The sequence below is a fragment of the Dipodomys ordii genome, unplaced genomic scaffold (genome assembly GCF_000151885.1).
Source record: "Dipodomys ordii isolate 6190 unplaced genomic scaffold, Dord_2.0 Scaffold119, whole genome shotgun sequence".
NCBI classification, from domain to species: domain Eukaryota; kingdom Metazoa; phylum Chordata; class Mammalia; order Rodentia; family Heteromyidae; genus Dipodomys; species Dipodomys ordii.
This window is the reverse complement of record NW_012267335.1, coordinates 4,080,255-4,101,597: the sequence shown is the minus strand read 5'-3', so window position 1 is coordinate 4,101,597 and position 21,343 is coordinate 4,080,255. Positions and strand designations below refer to the sequence as shown.

General features: G+C 40.4%; 1 protein-coding gene across 4 annotated transcripts in view; it reads right to left on the bottom strand.

Annotated features, from left to right (window-relative positions):
• Positions 1-21,343, bottom strand: part of Inpp4b (inositol polyphosphate-4-phosphatase, type II, 105kDa) — a 354,826-nt gene that overhangs the window by 84,546 nt on the left and 248,937 nt on the right. For all 4 annotated transcript variants that reach the window (XM_013029535.1, XM_013029536.1, XM_013029537.1 and 1 more), the window contains 2 exons: positions 17,439-17,642; positions 4,406-4,547 (listed from right to left, as the gene is read on the bottom strand). In XM_013029535.1, the coding sequence (XP_012884989.1) occupies positions 4,406-4,547; positions 17,439-17,642 (346 nt within the window). The remainder of the gene's footprint in view (positions 1-4,405; positions 4,548-17,438; positions 17,643-21,343) is intronic.

Sequence of the window (21,343 nt, the reverse complement as noted above, 5' to 3'; positions counted from 1 at the left end):
AAATCCCAGGGCTGGGAAGGTGGCTCAGTGGTAGAGCGCTTGCCTCGCATGCATGAGACCCTGGGTTCGATTCCTCAGTACCACATAAGCAAAAAGAAAAAAAAGCCGGAAGTGGCGGTGTGGCTCAAGTGGTAGAGCTAGCCTTGAGCTGAAGAGCTAAGGGACAGCGTCCAGGCCCAGAGTTCAGGCCCCACGACCGGACCCAAAAAAAAAAAAACCCACAAATCCCAAACTCAGGCCTGGAAGCTGCCTGTGAACCTAAACCACACAGAGGCAGAGAGCAGAAATATCAGGGTCTGAGGCTACATAGGGAGACCTCATCTCAGCCAAAAAACAAACATCGTGGTATGTGTTTGTAATTCCAGCTGTATAGGAGGAGGATCATGACTCAGGCTGGGCTGGAAAATGCCCACTTATGTCATTTTTCTATCTGAAAATAACAAAAGCAGAAAGGATGGGGGGGGTGTTACTTAGGCGGTATGGTGCCTACCTAGCAAGAAAGAGGCCCTGAGGTCAACTCCCAGTAATGCAGAGAACATTTGTTTTTTAATTTGAAAGATCATAAGTGACAGAATGTGAAGAAAAGAAGCACTAACAACTATGTTGTAAAAATCCCTAGTAGTAGCCAGGCACTGGTGGCTCACACTTATAATCCTAGCTACTCAGGGGACTGAGATCTGAGGATCAGGGTTCAAAGCCAGCTCAGGCAGGAAAGTCCGTGGGACTTTTATCTCCAATAAACCATTAGAAAAACAGAAGTGGTGCTGTGGCTCAAGCAGTAGAGTACTTGTCTTGAGCTGAAGAGTGCAGGGCAGCGCCCAGGCCCAGAGTTCAAGCCCCATGACTGACCCCTCCCCCCAAAAAAATCCCTAATAGTGTTTCTCAGATTACCACAGTAACAAACACTAGATGACTCTAAATGACAAAACTTACTCAGATGATTCATTAGTTAATTGTAAAAAAAAAAAAATCTAAATAATCTATCACAGCAAGGTGATACTGACTCAGGGCTATCAAAAATAATTGTAAAATATAACAGCAAGCTAGACAATGTCAAACTTCACAGATAAGCAGAAATTACAATTTGTCAATTAAAAACAATCATTACAAGAATCAAATCCTCTGAGCCAGGTGCCGGTGGCTCACGCCTGTAATCCTAGCCACTCAGAAGGCTAAGATCTGATAATTGTGGTTTAAAGCCAGCTCGGGCAGGAAAGTCCATGAGACTCTTATCTCCAATAAACCACCAGATAAACCAAAAGTGGTGGTGTGGCTCAAGTGGTAGAGTGCTTGCCTTGAGTTGAAGAGCTGAAGGACAGCGCCCAGGACCAGAGTTCAAGCCCCATAATGCACACACACACAAAAAAAAAAAAAGGAAAGAAAGAGAGAAAGAAAGAAAGAGAGAAAGGAGCAAGAGACAGAAAGGAAGAAAGAAGGAAAAAGAAAGATTGTGAACTATCGAATAAAGTAAGTACTCATGAAGTTACACAGATAGAAATGAATCATTGTATCAAGGAGCACATAGGAGTAAAGGAACAGGTTTTCCTTACAAAATAATTCTACTTTCAGCAATCTAACCTAAAGGGGAATATCTGAAATGTAGTTGAAGACTCAGATGTTCCATGACATTAACATACCAATTATAACTTTTCTATAATAATAAAGTAACTGAAAGAGTGATTTCCCTTCTGCTAAATTAGGTTACAGTCATTAAAAATCTCATTTCCAGGAAATGTTTATGAGGAAGTATTCATATGCAAAATATAAAAAACATTCATCTGTATTTACAAGGTATTTTTTACTTTGGTTATAATATATGTATGAATGAGTGTGGGTATGTAAATACTGGAAATCTATAAAATGGTTATGTCTGGTTGAGAAAACTGATAATGAAGCTGTTTGTTTTACCTCGTAAGCCTTCTAAATGATAACTTTTGCTAACAAATACTTTTAGATACAGATAAAGTTGAGACAGTTGACCATATATCTCAAACATGGCCTTATCAGAAATGCCTTGGGCTTTAGCATAAATGCCTATATTCTAATCATCTTAATTAGATAAAAAAGCTGCTACTGCCTTGATTTATTGACAAACATTAAGATAGAAACTAGAAGTGTTTTGGTATTCTTAAAGGGAAAACCTATAGGAAGTTATTCAAACACTAAATATTTTATCTATTTGATTTACTAAATCAACCTCACTCGGACTAAGGAGTAGCATCTGCTTATATTTGGTATCTGTGAGCACAGATTTATTTTTAAAAATCTATGTACTTTAAACATTCTTCTATGTGCAAATAGACACCTTCAAACATGCATTCTGTGTGCAACTGCATGGCATATAAAATGTGACTAAACACATGGATGTTGAAACTATTTGACATTTGCTAATTCAGAAACAGCTTCAGTCAAGAGTACTACTTGATTTTACAACACACACACAAAAACAGCTAATGGATGAAATACAGATAATAAAATGAGACTTCAAATCAACAGCATGAGCTGGAGGGTAACATCCTGGGGCTGACAACAGTACTTGTGAATTCCACACTTGCAGCCACTTTTTTCTGGTTTTAGATTATGACCACCCAATGCCTCACATCAAATAAAAGTGATCTAATTGAACATTCCATTCACATGCCAAATATTTTCACCTTTTAAAAGCACCTTTTGTCTTATAGATGCAGAATTGATCAAATACAAGATACTGATAAAATTCTGTGCCTAGAACTATTTTGGCACTTTGTTTGCTTCACTGAAAAGGTTGAGACTAGTAAATAAACAGGTAGTACCACCTATTTACCCTTAATCTATGTGTGCTAAGAACCAGTAAGTCTTGAAAGCCTATCAAATGAGAAAAGCTCCATTTTGACTCTGCGTACATCATTTCCAGAGTGGCTCAGCAGTAATGTCAATGCAGGTTAAATTGATGAAAAATTAAAGCATTCTATTTCTTTATGGCATAGCTATGGCAAGCTTTCATTGTGATTCATGTGAAGTTATCTAACTATACTGGATTGATTAGCTTATAAAACTAGTATTATTAAATAAGAAAATGCCCACCTATAGTTACACCAATCAGGTATGAGCCTACGGATTAGTCAGTGTCAACTTTTTGCTTATATAGATGTACAATAGAAGGTAAAGGATCACCTACAAGAAGATGGTAGTTTTAGAATGCTATTGTTCACCAATATGATTTAGAAAGAGTTCTACTGTCAACTCAGAGAGGAAATAAGGATATTTTGTATAATTAAACTCCTGATAAAAAAGTGAGTAACAGAAAATCAGGAAAACAAATTGGGAAAGCATAAATTTAATTGTATGAACCTCTATACTTTCTTATGACTCATTTTCTCCAAGTAAAATTTTAAAGAAGATATTACAAGAAGGCACAGAAATACTGGTTTTCTCTCCAAAGGGAAGATACTTAGCAAAAGATTAGCCAAACCTAATAGAAGTGCCTACTATCATACAAAAATGCAAAATTGTTTTTGGAGGTTTTTTTGTGCCAACATAAATCAGATCAACAACAGCAACAAAATAAAATCTTCTTCTGGAGATTCTTCTGGAGATTTAAAAATCACATTTGCTAGTCAGCCTGCTAATACGATATACACTTGAAAGCCTCTATGTGTGTGTCTGTATCTGTCTAGAGTCTATGTCTGTCTATTCATCTATAGATACACATTCATTCATACGTACATTTGCACTCGTACACATTTATACATGTGAAAATCTAACGCCATGATATGCTTTCAGAATCACATACATAGTTCTTAGAATCAAATTTTCTTGTAAGTTTTTTGGGGAAAATTCATACAAATTTCCTCCCCCAGAGCATACAGCTTTTGTTCATACTGTGTTCTATGCAAGATACTGTCTCCTGTTATCTCCGAATGTTTCTACGAGTTAAGGACAGGTGTGTGTTTTGTTATGTGTGTGTGCATGAATGTGTGTGCATGTGTGCTGATGCTTGGCTTGAACTTGGGACCTTGTGTTCAGCTTTCTTGCTTAAGTCAAGCACATTGTTGCAGCTGGAGTGCCACAGGCTTTCCTGTCCAGGTTGGCCTCAAAACAAGATCCTCCTTGTCTCAGCCTCCTGAGCAGTGAGGCTCGCAGGCTTGAGCCACCAGAACTAGCTTGTCTCCTCTTCCTAATACTATTCTGGGACAGAGTATCCATGTCGATCTGATCATGGCAGACCCTTTCTTTCTGGAAGATGTTTATGTACCTAAAGAATAAAAGCAAAGAGCATCTCAAGTGGTTCTGAAAACACAATCCGATGCCAGCCGGCACCGCTTGTCCCCCGAGGCCCCGCTGACCCCTCTGGAGCCAGCTCTCCGCCATGCCTGTGTGGCTGTGCGCCCTTGGTCAGTGGGGGGAGGGGAACGAGGCTTCTTACCCTGGGGGTGAGGGGCGTCCGCCCCCTCGGGCTCCACTTCTCCATCGCCGTCCTGCTGCGCGCTGCCCTCTCTCTCGATCAGCTTGTCCACCATGGCGATCACACAGTTCAGGCTCTTCCCCACGTTGGCCCACACCCTGTCCTGAGAGAAGCAGAGTCTCACTCCACAGCCACACTGCCAGGACACCCAATCCCCCCTCCCCTCGCACGCAAGGAGCCCTGAGGACCAGGCCTTCGGGCCGAGCTCGGTGGCCTTTCCTGAGCCCAGACTATGGATGACAGCACAGCTCTTTTATCTTGACAAAGTCAAAGATGGCTTCCACCAATACTTTTAGTTAGTGCATTTATTTTTGCCCAATCATAGAGAAATGATAAGTTATAAGGCAATATTTATATAACACGTGATCAATACGTACAATATGAATCTATAATTGAGCACAAATTATGACATTTTAAATGAGATAAAACTGTTTTCCTTATCCTCATTATTATCGAGAGCAAAAGCAAATCTATCTATCTATCTATCTATCTATCTATCTATCTACCTACCTATCTATTAAAGAATAGCGACCTTTTGAACTAGAAAGCCTTTTTTGATTGTGGTAATCTACAGTGACGTATGTAACATTTACTATACTCATCATCTCAAGGGCACCGGGTATTAAATGTATTCACCGTCTGTGGGATCAGTGCCTGTATCATTTTATCTGTCCAAACTAAAATCCTTCGCTTCTTCCACCTCAGGTCCCCGTTCCTCCTTTGGCTAACCCCTGGCAGCAATGGCGCTTTGTTCAATCTCTACGATTCTGACACCTGGTTTTGAAAGTGCAGCATCCCGATCACCACAGACACAGTGGTTTAGAAGATGAATGTGCAGAAGCCCCGCACCCGGCTTCTCCCCTGTCACTCAGAATCCCCCGGGGAAAGTGTACATTCAAATTCTATGACCTCCTAGGTGTTTCTGGTCACACGGCGCTTTAGAACTGCTGCTCATCAGTATACACCACAGCTAAATAATAAGAAAGTTAGGGAAAGTTGCTTCCTAGAAAGTAAGTCTTACCAGAGAGGGACTCTCTTTGTCACAAATCCCCCCAGTTTTGATTTGTACTCATTTGTGTTTAGGGCAATCATTAAGCTGAATTCTGTAATTCATAAAAAAATTGCCTTCACTTTTGACAGGTGCTGGTGGCTCATGCCTACAATCCTCGCTACTCAGGAGGCCAAGATCTGAGGATTGGGGTTTGAAGCCAGCCCTAGGCAGGAAAGTCCATGAGACTCTAAACTACTCCACCCATTACAAGAAAAAATAATAAAGCCAGAAATGGAACTGTGGCTCAAGTGGCAGAGCACTAGCCTTGACCAAAAGAAGCTCAGGGACAGTGCCCAGGCCGAGTGCAAGCCCAGGACTGGCACGTGTGTGCATGCACGTGCACGCACACACACACACACACACACACACACACATGCACACACGCACACACACGTCTTCATTTTTATATAAAAATGTTGAATGTGGTTATCTTAAAGGAATTCTGTCATGCCTGGCTTCCCTTCTTGCTCATCTTTCTACCTAATTTTGATGAAAAGCACCGACTCTTGTCCCTGTTTCCAGGCTTGAGAATCAAGCAGGTATCTGCTGGTTTCTCTGCAGCACAGCACAGAACGTCTTCCAGACAGTGCCTCCTTGGTAACAGCTATTTTGGGCGTCCTGAGTATCATTAGGCATAAAGGTAATTCTCAATTACAGCTATCCTCAGTGGACTGAAGTCTTACTCCTCAAATGTGTATGTATTTTTTAGCCTAAGTTCATTTTGCTACTTTATAAATAAATAAATTAACTTGGTGAAGGGTAAATGTAAGAGGAGAAAAGTGTCATTTAAATTCGGATTACCTGATTGACAATGTAAATGACTATTCGGTATCAGACGACGACTATAAAGAGTCAGATAAAGAGAAAGCAAAATCATGAGAGCACATTACAAACAGCTACTTGTCTTGCATGGCGTAAGTCAACTGCGCAAGCCAACTACATTACAAAAATGTAGGTTTGTATACAATTGCAAGGTTCCCCTTAGACACAGGATCCTTTTTTCAATAGAAAAACAGCATATTCAAAGTTGAAAAGGGAGTCTCTCTATGACGTATTCCTAATGACACTGGAACGAAACCCCTCACTTCTGGGGAAAGGGTAGGGGCCTGGTCTAAGGTTTGGAGGCAGCTCAGGCCACATCCACCTCCCCTGCAGCAGGTGCCATTTCTTTGAAAGCCCTTGGGGAAATTATTACAATTTAGCATCTCCAGCCCTTACTGGCTTTCCTCAATGAGTCAAGCCTTCCTACCTCCACCCTGTAATCTTGAGGGAGAAGTATGCTATTAATCCACAAATAATCATAACACTCTTTCCCCTAAGTGCAGATCTTTACTTCAAAGAACTTAAAGCACTTCTCTGCTAAGGGAAATGAAGACACTAATCACATTGGTGGATGATATCACCCTCTGCCTGTTATCTGAGAATAAGAGGGAGAGTTGCCTTGGAGCCATAAGCCAGCAGAGCTAAGAAATCTCACCTTCGCAGGAGGAGATGCTGAGAAGCAAGTCAGTAACCGCTAGGGCCAGCCATCACTCTTCCATTCCAACCACAATAACAGACTGAATGGCTTGTCTGATGAATATGCCGCTGGTGGCATCTTTATGGTGATGAAATTGAAAAATGAAGCATGAAGCAAATGTCTAGCTGGTGGTGCTAGGAATAAACTACCGAAGGATAAAAGGGAAGCAAGTTCTTCTTTTTCTAAGTTAGCTTTGTATAGGAGATAAAGGGTCAGCTCTCTTCCTATTGTCCATGTAGAAAGGAACTTTCTATTTTGATGAAAACAATGCTGCCTTTTGGCTATAATGGAATATCAATGGCTCCGAATTCTACCTCTGAAACTGAACATCAAGGTATTTAAAAGGCAGTTTGATATTCATATCTATAGGTTGTTCTTGCTCTACAGATACCCTAGGCTACAAGAGTCCACTCATTTAGAAGACCATCTTTGTAACCAGCAGAGACATTTTATTGGATTGTGGAATGAAATAAAGCATATTTACTGGCCAAGACTGACAGCCATATAGTAACATTTACATGGCAACCTAATAGACAAGGGACAAATGTGTGGTCACTGCTATGCCCTTTGCTGTCCCTGATGCAATGCCAATATACAATTTATGGATACTCAAACTCTTCTCCAAAGTGTAGCTCAGTAGTAGGCCCTGAGCAGATTCACTCCACTCTCTCTGGGAAGAGGAGATCCAACCTCAGTGGTGAAACTCTAGGCCTTACTCCTGACTGCTCCTCTTTTACGGCATCTACAGAGTAAACTTGCTGACTTGTGCCTCCGTCTCTAGCACACAGCAAGGTACTGAAGTGTTCTAGCCTCACGATGCTGCACAGGACCTTTGGAAGCTACCAGATGTGGTTACGAAGGGCTGTGCTTCCGGAGAGGTGAAGACTCCAGGCAGGAGAACCGGACTAAGCCTCCACATTACGACGGCCGCCGTGAGCTAGCACCTCACTGCCTTTGACTTCAGAGTGGAAGACTTGATTTTCCCAGTTTGATTCCCTAGAGAACTGAGGCACACCAGGGTCACAAACTGGACACAGGAGCATCAGATGATTCCTGTCACTTCACAAAACCATGACCAGGTTTTAATTATCTGAGACTTAAAAATGAGACCAGTAGAAGGCCTTGGTCTAAGATAGGACTCTAGGCTGGTCACACATGCCCTAAATCCAAGATGGGCGGTGTCAGAAGCACAGATAGAACAATCTCTTGGCTGAGGGTGATCAGCTGAGGTCAAAGGACATTCCTGGCCAAAATTAGTAGAGAAAAAGACCAACCTATCAAGATCAAAGCCCAAGATCCATTCAGATGACTGGAATATAAAGCAGAGTATGGATTACAAGGAGGCAAGATTCAGATGTTAAGACATTCCAGTAAAACATATTTAATTATTTGGAAATGAAGAGGCTAAAGAACAGCCGAGTTCTCTCCTAAGCCACATTCCTTTATGTCTCTGAGAAAACATGCGCAGCAAACCTAGCTTCCAATTTTGGTTAATACTCACTATGCTAGTCTATGGGGGAAATTCTTTGTGCTTAGGTTACTGGAGCGTACTCCTCTCTCTTCTCAACTAAAAGAAAAAATCACACCGTTAGTTCCAGACTGCTGTCAGGATAAAGACAGGATGGTTGGTGCAAAGAGTACAAGTGGTGGAATGTTACCCTGGTCCATAGTGCTCTCAGTCCTCTATCCCAAACAGCCGCCAAATCCGGTTTCATGAAACAACCATGACCTAGCAGATAGCTGGATCGGCAGGTCATTTCCTGGACATAGCAGCTGTCATCTAGCTAGACTTCCTGCTAGAGGAAGGAAACACAGGATGGGTAGTCTACTTCTATTCACGGAGCCTCTAAGCCTGTGATTGAAGCCACACTGTGCGTGGGGAACGAGCTGCAATGTTTTTTCCACATTAGGTCAGGTGCTGGTCCAGAGGCTTATTTATTTCTGGGTTAGGATAGGAGCTAACAGAAAGGTGAGGCCCTGTGGCAGAGTTGGAAAGCATCCATCAGTGCTCCCGCAGTGTCCCGGGCCATGGCAGCTGGCGTTCTGAGCCCGTGGGAGGGGACGCGATGCTGAATCAGCATGCCACACGTTTATGAACTTGGAAACATCCTGAGAAATCTCAACTGCCGCGGATCAGCGGTTAACTCTAAGAAAGAGTTCAGTGATGCTTAGCGGAGAAGCTATTGTAAGGCTAGCTTTTGATCAGCAGGGATGTCAAGATTCAACCAGAGCTGATGTGGACATCCGAAATAGCCCTGCCATGCTGCCATTGCCAGGAATAAGAATTTCTCTCTTCACATTACCCATTTCTGAGTGCTTTGATTAGAAATAGTGAGCCGAACATGGCCACTCCCCTGTACAAAGAGAAGCTTCAGCCTCTTCGTGACTTGCATGACTGAAGTTTGTTCTACATTAAAATCCTTTAACCCTGTAGACTATTCCTTCAGCAGATTGGTAGCTCTTCTCTCTGAATCCTGAATTTTCAGAACTATGAATTGAGAAGAATTTCATTTAAGAGAGCGCACTTGTGGCTGGAACTGGGTAACACTTGAATACATATAAATGCTCAGAGATCCAATAGCAATGTCTAGACTTGAGATATTCATCAGTAATGAGATTTTTCCAACACTTTGGCCTTACTGATTCCCCCCTTATACAATCACAAAATAATCCTTGACGTTTATTTCCTCTCCTGCTGAACATGAAATTAGATCCTGGTCTTGCCTTGAGATTTAGTTATGAGCAACACAAACAGCCTCAGATGACCGACTGGCAATTCTCCAGCAATGATCTTTCCGAAATCCTGTGATTTAGACCTAGCCCAGGCCTCCTGTATTAGCTCTCAGGGTCAGCGCTATGCACAAGTGCCACATTTATCTTCATCTGTCACCATGATGAGTTCCTCTGTCCCAGTCAGTGCAGGTTTAGTATTACAGCATCTCTCAGCTGGGAGCCATCTCTGTAGTTAAGGAGACCCAGTCAATTATATCTGTAATCCAAGCTGCTCAGGGGGCAGAGACAGGAGGATCTTCAGTTCAAGACCAGCCTGGACAAAGTTAGTGAGATCCTGTCTCAAAAACCAAATATAATAGGAAGGGCTGGGAGCAGAACTCAAGTGGTAAGTGCTTGCCTGATTAGTGTGATGCCTGGTATTTGACCTCAAGTACAACAAAGCTAGGAACAAACACAATGAATACTTGTCCATTTCTGCCTACTTGCAGTCTTCAAGCAGGCTGGTAAAGTAGCTCCACACTTATTTACCAGACACCTGCTGTGTGCCTGCTTAGTGCTAAACACCAGCCACATGAAGGAATTAACATTTCTACCAGGACACACGCTGGTTTGTAAGCAGAGACTGATTTCCCTCTCCCATAAAATCTCCCAGCAATCTCATTTCTCCCCTTTCAAATCTCAGCATTTCCGAGATTGTTCCTGCTAGTCTCCCTCTACTTAGACTACAGTTTTCTTTCTTCTGGAAGGAAATGGCCTACTTATTCCTCTCTTTGAAGGGCCTACGAGGGTCTCACAGGATATTAAATAAAAGAAGAAGGAATGAACAAATGACTAAAGTAGGTAAAGAGAAAGGGATGATTCTTCTATCCTCTCCAGAGCGGGGGGTGTGGGGGAACCTCTCTGAATATTTTTTAATTTTTTTTTTAATATCAGGGTTTGAACTGAGGTCTTGCACTCACTCAACTGGTCTTTTCTGCTGATGCTATCACTTAAACAAAGACTCTAGCCTGGCTTTTTGCCAGTTATTTTGATGGTATTTATTATTGAGCAGACTTTTCTGCTCAAGCAGCTTTGAGCTGCATTCCTCTGAATCTTAGCCCCTGAGTACCTAGAGTTATAGGCATCACCACCAATGAATATAGCTTTTCAAATGTTATATTTTAATGTGTATCACACATCTTTAATGTGTACCACCACAAGCACTTTAGGGATAATTTCGGTATTGCTGCTTGTGTGACGCGTGCAGATCATCTTCTTGAACAAGAAGCTATTGCTCTTCTCCTCAGTGCCTGTAGATACACTATTCCTGCTTAGTGAACATCTGTTAACTGATTTAATAGCAAGCTAATAGGAGTGAATGGAAATTGATACAACTGTAAGCAGTTCTCCTTGCATGCATCTCAAGTTAAAGTTAGAACTAAGTTTCTCTGAATGGCCAAGTTTAACCACATAAATGTCACACCATACTAAAGCTTTCAATCTGGTCAAAATATAAACCAAAACAAAAATCTTAAAGCAAATAAGAAGATTCCATTGATTCATTTTCAATTGATAATTGGATGTTATCTGTACATTATATTCTTGTCCCAACTGGTTGGATTATAGGACATGAAGGTACTGCACAACCTTTCTCAAGAATTGTTGTTTCTAACTTATGAATGCTGGTATATCCAGTCAAGGGCCTTTTCTGCATATAGCTTTGTATTTCTTTTGGTTTTTCATGAAATATTGGGTATCAAAAATTTCAACTTAGAAAATATTTGACTGTTTTCAGTAGGAGATATTCAAGTTTGCAGATGTTTTATTTGATTATCATCACCCAGTATTGAACCTGGCATTTTAAGAAGCAGGAACATATCCCAGAGTATATAATACTATCAACATAAGATCCTAGGAACGTCAATTAATAGGAATAAAATACCTCTGTCTGTCAAAATACAGGTTGAGTTAGAGGATGAGCTTCTGATCTGCCAAATGCATCCATTCCCATATTCCTGCATGACCTCTGAAATCCACCTGGCTGCACCAGTGTGGCCGGGAGGGGAGGGGAGAGGAAGGGGAGTGCTTGGAGGCAGGGAAGTGAGGGTAAAAGTACCAACCGCAGGAGGGAAGAGGTAGACATTGTCGGCAGGCCTGCATGAATATGCATGCACAGGGAGATCTCACTTGGGGTTTTCTTTTCTTTAATAGAACATTTGTGCATTTTAATGGACAGTCATGAACTTTGCTCAGTCGCCTTTCATGGAGTTTAACACTGGATAAGTATTCCAAGCACATTTCTCCAGGGTAAAATAGACCAGAGGAGTTCAGAAGCCTTTCTCATCATCAGATGATAGCCAGTGTTCAGACACCCTACAGGGAACCACAGCCTCCTTCTCCCTCTTTGTTTTTGCTGATGCGGAGAGGACAGCTTTGAACTATGCCCTGCTCCCCTCATCCAATCAGACTCCTGAGATTTGGGAATGGAAAATACAAAGCAGGGCAAAGGAAAATGGTTGTTTCCAGTGTATCATTGATTAGACATGTGTCAAGAAATTAATTCTATGTGACTAGGATCTTGGTAATCTGCATCACCAATCAAGAAAAGCAAAACTGCTGCCACCTCATTTCTGGAGACCTGAATTCAGTAATGTTCTTCATGTTGGTCATTTCTGATGTTCTGCAGCTGTCTTAAGATCCACTACCCTCTGGGTCTGAACATACTTTGATGATGACTTGGAAGGATCACCACAGAGTTGGCCAAGGCACTGTAAAATATGCACTCAGGTAGGGGTGGAGGGAGTGTGACTGAACAGTGACCAGGATAATCATGTTGGAGTGGACTGAGAAACTAGGAAGACATAGGAAAGGAGGCTTGGGGGGGAGAAGGACGGGGCTTCAAGAGAAGGAAGAAACAAAACCGTGAAAAGAATTCACATGAATTCTAGCGAAGAAAAAAGATACTGGACGTAGTGGAGAATGCTATGGAATTAAAAGCATCTGCTTTTCAAAACAGGAATAAAAAATTCAAAGCCAAGCGTTAAAGCCTATTGGTTATTCTATAACGTGTGTAGGGAGCAACTCTGCGGGACAGGTGTTCTGCTATAGGGGAGCAGAACCATATACTGCATTTTCCTTCAGAAACTTGCAAAGTTCCCTAACACACAAAATAAAGAGACACATAAACAACTTATTAGAAGTCAGTACTCACTAGGCTGTGCATGCACCAAATGCAAAGAAGTTGCTTTGTTACACAAAATGAGTCAAAGTTGAGTATGTATCACAAAAGTTCTAAGTAAATGGTTACATTCTAGTGGACACGATACTCTTTTGGGTAACAAGTTATTAAGATGCAGCCTTGACAAAGTTTAACTACAGGTTCTATCAGACAGTCATTAAGAATTAATAAGGAAAAGAAAGATGTATCTCCTTTGTAAACTAAGCTCAGGTCAACGGTTCATACAACGTAACTCGAGCCAGTCAGAGAAATGGACAAAATTCTCCTTTGAGTATCAGTCTGCTTGGGCAGCTCCTCACTCTGAGTGGAGCCTGAACCTCTCTTTCTCTAGAGAAGTTCAGAATGCTGATGCTGCTTATCTGTGGAGGTCCCTGGTTATCTGTGTTTCATCCCTAATCTATGTTCACAATGTGTGGCAAGCATCACTGCTACCAATTACAGGAATATAAATAGCTCTGTTGAGCTTACGCATTTGTATTTGCCCTTCACATCATTAGGTATTGCATAAAAATAAACTATATGATATAGGTTAAAAAATCCATCAGAAAATGGCTTATCTAATACTTATTACAAAACACTATATTTTGGTCACAATGAGTTATAGAAGAGCCACCAGTTCCGGGTTATTTAAGTCTTTCAATAACAAGATGCTTAACATAAATATTACTATGAGAATTCACAAAAATTGTTACAAATTGTTATGGATCATCTACTTTCCTTAGGTGACATAAACACATTTACAATAATAATCAATGTTCTCCTGGTTAAAGAATGGAGACTAAATTTTACTTATCTATTTAAAGTAAGAACTAATTTTAAATTCCATTTTAAGTAACACATAAAATGCAAACATTGCACATATGAATGGAGTATCATCGATAATCTGAAATATGTATTTACTGCATATTGTTTAAATCGGGTTAATCAGATTATCTTTTCAAACATGAACAATTGTCTTCATGGTGGAAACTTGCAAAGTTCTTTCTTCAAGCTATTTGACATCTGCAGTCATTACTGTTCTCTATGGTCACCCTAGTTTGTGACCATACAGCAGAACTTGTTCCAAGACAGAAAATTTAAACCTGGTTTATGTGTGCAACATAAAATGGGGGGGAGAGGGGAATTAATTGGGTAATTTTGATACTGAAATGATCTGTGATATAAAATATATCCATTCAATTAAAAACAGATTTGAGAGATGGCCAATTAATAATTTTCCTGGTATGCACCTTGCCAGAAAGGATTGAGAGTTTATCTTTTTAACAATTTATGTGAATAGGGATAGGCAGATTTAGCCTCAAACCAATCTGTAGCAAGGCTGAAATGAAATCACAGGGTTGTAGAGAATGGAATAATTACTGGAAGGCACAAAATCTGGGTCAGCCTAATAGTTTGGTTGGATGACACACTTTCATATTCTGGGCAAACTAATCTTAGAGTCCCAGCTGCTAGAAGCATCTGCTGTAGAAACGCAGAGAAAGAAAAGCAATATGTCAACTTTACTGGCTGATAAGCTTGTCTATTTTCCGGCACACATTGTCATAAAATCTCAAGTATTCCTTTGAGCTTTGATTGTTTACTAACTTTTAGGAAAATAAACTTTTAAATCATTTCATCATTGAATAAGTAAAATTTAGCAAATAAAAGTCTTGGAGGGGGTAGTACTCATTTTAGATTCAATCTCTAGCATATTGACTTGATAATTATTGCTCTTCAACTGGGTCAACAAAACAAGTTGAAAATCAAATAGCCTCACAGCAATTTCGAGTTCATAGCGATTCTCTGCCCTGACCACAAAAGAAATGTTGTTGGTACATTGACAGAATAGAACTTTAGAGTAATTTACCAAGATGATTTCATGTTCCAAATCTTTATTGTAAGAGCTGAAGACAGTTATTCAGGTTAGGTAATGGTTATTGCCACTGCTGGAAATTAAGTAAAACAAACAGAATTTTTTAATGGTGCTACTGTAATCTTAGTGCAAACTTAAGCTAATTTAAGTGATCGAGGAATATTTTCATATATCACCGAAACCCAATTACATTAATTTAAAACACTGAATTACTTCCAGAAGTTGACTGCATTTGTAATCAGGGTTGAAACTTTCTAACAACTAATTAAGAAAGGGGCTATACAAAGTTATGCTTCCAATTCATTTAATAGCACAGTCTCAAAACCATTTTCAATTAGCTACATTTTCTTTAGATTTACTCTGTTAGAGTTGAATAAAGCGTTGAAGGAGGGGAGGAGGGAAGGAAGCGGAGGAGAGAAGGAAAGATGGAAGGTGGGAAAGGAGAAAAGGAGGGAGAGAAGAAGGAAGGAGAAAAGGAAAGAAGAAAGGAAGGAAGGAAGGAAGGCAGAAAGGAAGGAAGGAAGGAAGGAAGGAAGAAAGGGAAGGAGGGTGAGAAACTGGGATGAAGATGGAAGAAGAAGGAGGGAAAGAAGAAGGAAAGAATGGGAGGGAGGAAAAAGGAAAGCAGGAGGGAGGGAAGGAAGGAAGGGTGAGGAAAGGAGTAGAAACTGAACAGGAGGAAGAGGTGAAGGTGAACACAGAACTGCATAACACAGTGAGAAGAAATAAAATACATCTAATTTCAAAGGAATCACTTGGTTTCCTATAAACTGGCAATTATACATCGAAATAATACTGCATGTTTAATAAAATAAAACTTCCTTTCCACATCTACTCAAACTCCTTAAAACTCACAATTCACATTCCACGATATGTAGTTTCCCCACTAGAGAGGGACCAAGGAATAGATTTGATCTTCATCAGAAGATGATATAATTTCCATTTTTAAAGCAAAACACACAGCAATCACATGAAGTAATACAACACATTTGCTACAGCTCATCCAGCCAAGAGCTTCACCAAGTGAATAAATCACTTATCTCACAAGTATCCCAAGAGCTAAGGAAGAACAGATGCTATTTTTGTTTTTCAGTTGAGAAAACTGAACTTCAGGGAGGTTAAAAGGTATGCACGCCTTGGAGCTGTGACTAAATTGAAGAAGGTAAAGGTAAAAGGGAGAAATATTAGATTTGCTCTGTTGAAAGTGCTGCTGTGGGAGAAATGCAATCTTAATCAGTCACAACAAAGACTTACTCAGCATTTACCTGTAGCAGAATTTACCTAAAGGAAGGGCAAGCATCACTGCCTAGGTCTTGAGATCATAATTTTGTTTGAGAGATCTGGACTTCTCAAATAACTTAATCCCAAACATGCTAGAATTCTAGGCTGGCAAGAAAAGTAACTGTTAACTAAAAACAGCTACTATGCCTTTATTTTGTTGTTACTCTAGAACAGAATATAGTGTTTCCCTGTGGCATGAATGTGTGTGTGTGTGTGTGTGTGTGTGTGTGTGAGAGAGAGAGAGAGAGAGAGAGAGAGAGAGAGAGAGTGCATTTACTTTGGAGGGTTTTAGCATAAGTAATGTGCGGTGGTATTAACTCACTCAGTAATAACTCAATACTTTAACATTACTACCTTTCCTTCTCTTTGCAGGTTCTTTTCACTCTATTCTGGCCTGCTACCATGCCTTTTTGCAATGTTTTTGTCTGTCCATTTTTCCATCTTTTGCATTTGAACGTTCTTTCTTAATTATCTTATATTGGAATGATCATACATTTATAGCATGAAGAGGTTTCACAGTGCTCGTTGAGTAAATTCACTGGTCTGCCATATTTCCTGTTTCTTCTCTCTGGTGTCACCACTTTTTTAACAAAAAATTTTTAACAGTTGCTGAGTTTCATTATCCTGTTTCATCCTGCAACAGCCTTCTATCCCCTCAGCTTCCCCTCCTGCTCCTCCCTCCCTGCTTCCTCCCTCCCTGCTTCCTCCCTCCCCTCTTCCGCCCATCCCCTCATGGAGAAGTTCCTGCTCACGGATGCTCCCCTGCCTATGGGTCTGCAGTTCATTACTTTTTCAGATGTCCATACAGGCCACAGAGATTCAAAGCCCCTCTAACCACATGGACAGAATCACACGATCATGGGCAAGAGGGGATTTCAGAGTCCTTGATGTGTGATTTAAAGGTAAACATTTGGAAGCACGTCTGGAAGGAGCTCACTACATCTCAGCAATGAGCACACTTTGTTGCACACACGTGGTAGAGACAGGGAGAGTTTTTTGATTCTTCTGAGAGACAATTTTCATCCTTGTGCGAAGCTCAGTCAACCATAGGAAATGCATTGTGGGATCCTGTCTCTGGGACATCTTTGCTTTGAGGGCTGTATATATGATTTATTTGCTAGCAAATGTATTTTTTTTAGAAAATATGTTTGATCAGGAATGCAAGTTTCAAATCTAATATGCCCCTAAGGAAAAGTGTGAGCTATTTTCCCACGATTTATAGGATGACTGCTTTCCAGTAATTTTTTTCTTATATGGAAGACACAGCTTTCTTATCATGCTTGTTGTATTTCTCAGGGCAAAACGGTTCCAGGTGAGTGAGGTGAGGTGTGGAAGACTTACCCACTCCTCCTCATCGTAGTCTGAGTGATGCGGAATGGAGTCCTGCCTCTTGAAGGGCGGGGACTGGTGCTGGGCATGGCTCTCCTCTTTGCTGCTCTTGGGAGATGGGGTTTTCTTAAAGGTGCCCCCTGGCCTTGCAGTGTAGAGAGCCAAAAGAGCGCTTCTGACCAGCTGATCCTTAAAGGCATGCACGAAAAGTTCTGTCTGGAAAGGAATGGGCATGGATTAGAAATGGCACGGTAAGCAGCGCGGTAGAGGGCGGCAAAAAGGTCAATTGCAGATTGACCACTTAAGTGGTGTGTATGGTGGAAATGCCCTGGCACCAAAGAGAGAAAAATGATTCATACCACTCAATAGGAGATGGTTTGGTTCTGGGAAGCTGCCAAGGCCTGGAGCCCTCCTGTTTTAAAGTTAATGCCGAGGATCTAAATGCACTATAAACACCATCTGTCTCCTCAGCCTATTCTCCAAAGCCTGTCTTTGAAGATGCATTTCACTGGGGAACATCACTGGAATGACATTTACCTGTGGCACCATTCAAGTGATTCCAAACATACCTCAAAAGAAAACGTGGCTGGATTTTGCATATTTTGCATTTAAAACAGTTAAAGGCTATGAAGAAAATAATAAAACACAGAACTTCCCTCTGGACCATAGACAGCGGCACAGGAGAGATGGTAAAGGAGTCATCTCTAGGATAACACCTGCCTGCCTCTTATTCATATCATCCCCAAATTCTCTCCCCCACCAAATTACATTCTAGTATGCGGTGGTAACGAGGTCACTGCAGTCTCTGGTGTGGCAGATTTTATAAGCTAGTGGTAAATACCTAGTAAGTACTATCATAACGACAGCTTTCCCACAACAAAGAACTTGACAGCTGCACTTTGCATTTTCTTGATGAAATGTTTAATAGCGCCAGCCTGTAATAGCCTGCAAGGTGAAGAAATTGATTTTCTGTATTATAGTAATACACTTAGCATACATGTGGCTGGACGATCTGTCTGAAGTCTGGAGTCGAGCATTGACCCCTCACACTGCATACTCTGGTAGAAAGAGCCCTTTAACACACAGTGTTATTTTGGACAATACTTGGTGTTATCCTCCTTTGATATAGTATTCTAGGATATAATACCAACTCAACTCATGTTATAATTCAAGGTGATCATTTTGGTATTCTCTCCATATGCCACCAACAGGGCCTTGTCTAGTCCTCTGCTACACTGCTACATACATTCTTGCAAATGTCAGCAATGAAGGAAATTCAACCAACCCTACAAAATAAGTGTCTGAGAAGGTTTTTGTCTTATCTGTGCAATTACTTCTTTGCCACAGATCATACAATTTTGGAGCTGGAAGAGACCTTGAAGTTGAAATTACCATTAATCAGATATAAAAATTAAGAATGTGGTGATGTGTTTTAGCACAAACAGCTGATGACGAGCACAAATGGAAGCGATCACATGGTGTCTGACATGCTCAGTGGTGTTCGCTCTGATTCTCCACCACCCACTTCCTGACAGTAATCTGCATGTCCACCTTCCCTGGCCATTGATCAGACTGGGTGGTTAAACCCAATCTGATCATACCCGCATTACTCTCTTTACTTCTAACTTAAGGCTCTGTAAGGTTAGTCATATTGAAGTCACCTTGAAGACAAAGAAACAACTTAGAAAACTGCATATATAGTAAGAAGAGATTGAATGGTACTTTGGAATAAATTAAGAACGCCAAATGAAAATTCAGCTTATACTGGAAAGACACAAAAGGAGTCGGACAATGAAATTATCTTCAAATGGGAATAGAAGGTACAAAATAAATATGGATAGCAAAATTGGCTCAATAGAATTCAACCAGTCAATGGAGTTAGAGGAAGATGCAGAAACATGTTATTTACATCATTTTTATGCCACATGGATACAGCTATCGATGGGAATCAAAAATGCAAATGTATTCCCATTCAGCTTAACGAAACTATGTCTCTGTTGATAGTTTCAATAATCTGTTTTGATGTATTTTTAGAACAAAACAGCTTGCCTTCCTTGAATGCCTGCTAGCACAGCTCCAATTTCCCCATCCTTACATAATTATGATGGGGCCAATATGCAAGCAAACCCGTGGAATCCCTTCCCGCTCTTCTCATCATTCACTTTGCATCAGATGCACGCAGAGAGATCCTACTTCATTTATTCAAATCCCAGTTAAGTTGATTTACCACTACAGGCAAGGAGGATAATGCAGCACATTTTGCATTCTTACAACCCAAAATTTTCTTTGGATAGCTAAACACAAGGCAGTAAAATCTTAAACAAATGCTATAAAGGCTAATCTTTTACTTTGTGTGTGTCAATACTGACAAATTTATCTGGTTCCTTGGAAACGTTCTGGGTACCAGGATCCTGCCTTAAAAAACACCTAAATATTCTTAATATCATATCTGTATGGCCTGAACAAAACCTGAGTTTTCTGGGCTAGCACTACTGAGTAAATGTAGACCAATATAAATTCTGGGTCCTATACAGTCAAAATGGAACAATCCCTGCATACCTTGAACATTGCTGTCCTTACCACTGAACGACTAAGAAAGTTAAACTCAATGGAAGGAAATGACTGCGTTTCTAAGTTGCCTATGAACTATTCTGAAGACTTTGGCTTTTTCTGGTTCAGCTTGTACCAGACCAGTGCAAGAAGATAGGCTGCTTAAAATGTTATAATAAGAGCAGGCAAAACAACTCATTTGAAGTACTAACCTAATACATTAAAATTTTAATTTATCATGTAAAAGTTCAACTTAGTACAATAAAATGCTCAACCTAAGGAAGATCTATGCTCACTTGCTTGGTAATAAAAAGAGAAGACAGATGCCATCTTAAAAATGAAATGATTTTATTCTTACTTTTTTCTAAAACTCATATTCCCAGGTAACTATTCTTTAAAAGGAAACACTGAATTGTCTGCAAACTTAAGCTACTAAAAATTACTTCTCTGGGAAATGGGTGAAGAGCATTTCCTCATTTCTTCAATACTGATGGTAAAAGAGTAGCCAGGATGTTTATTTAAGATCACTCCTTTTTCACAAGAGATCTCAGCAAAGACCTAATAGAAGTTCATCTCACTGAAAAAGAATTCAAGACAATTCTCACCAAATTCTACCTGGAATACGAATGCAGCCAGGGACCCAAGGAAGGGATTGTTATTTTAGCAGGAAAGAATTCTTTAGTTATTTCATAGAGAAATAGCACAATTCTGTCATTTTACACTGATGGAGTTTTCACTTTCCCTAAAGGTAAGACTATCTAGCAGGCAGGAAGTTACTTGATATCTGGGCAACTATTAAATATCCATACTATATTCTATGGTATAACTATGGTTATGCCCTTATACATGTACAAGTATAAACTTGAATTTATATACATACATCATATAATCATTTCGCCAATTTTATACAAAATTATAGTGCCTTCCTGTAAAAGTCTTACTGAAATTCATCGTAAAGTATACTCTTCTATGAAGCTCTATGATTCTCCTGAACCCTTTTCCTTTCCTTCTTGACTTATCATCCTCAGCTCACCCCACATGCAGTGAGCGTATCCCAAGAGTCTTACATGACTTTCTTAATAGCACTGTTCCTTCATGGTGATGGAATCCATCTCCTCATCGTTTCAATTTTCATCCTTACGCTTAAGTCTCCAAAATTCCATTTCTAACTCTCCTGGAACCAGATGTAGCAAATCTATTTCACAGAAAGCCTTTGGAAGTGGTCTTGTGGTTTGTTGTTTGTTGTTTTATAGGCTATATCCTGAAAACCACGTTGGGATGTGAATGAAATACAAGGATCAGAAGGTCCCTTTCCTTCCTGTGCTGCCCATTTTCCAATGCTTGCCCTATTTTGTCCAAGTTTCTCC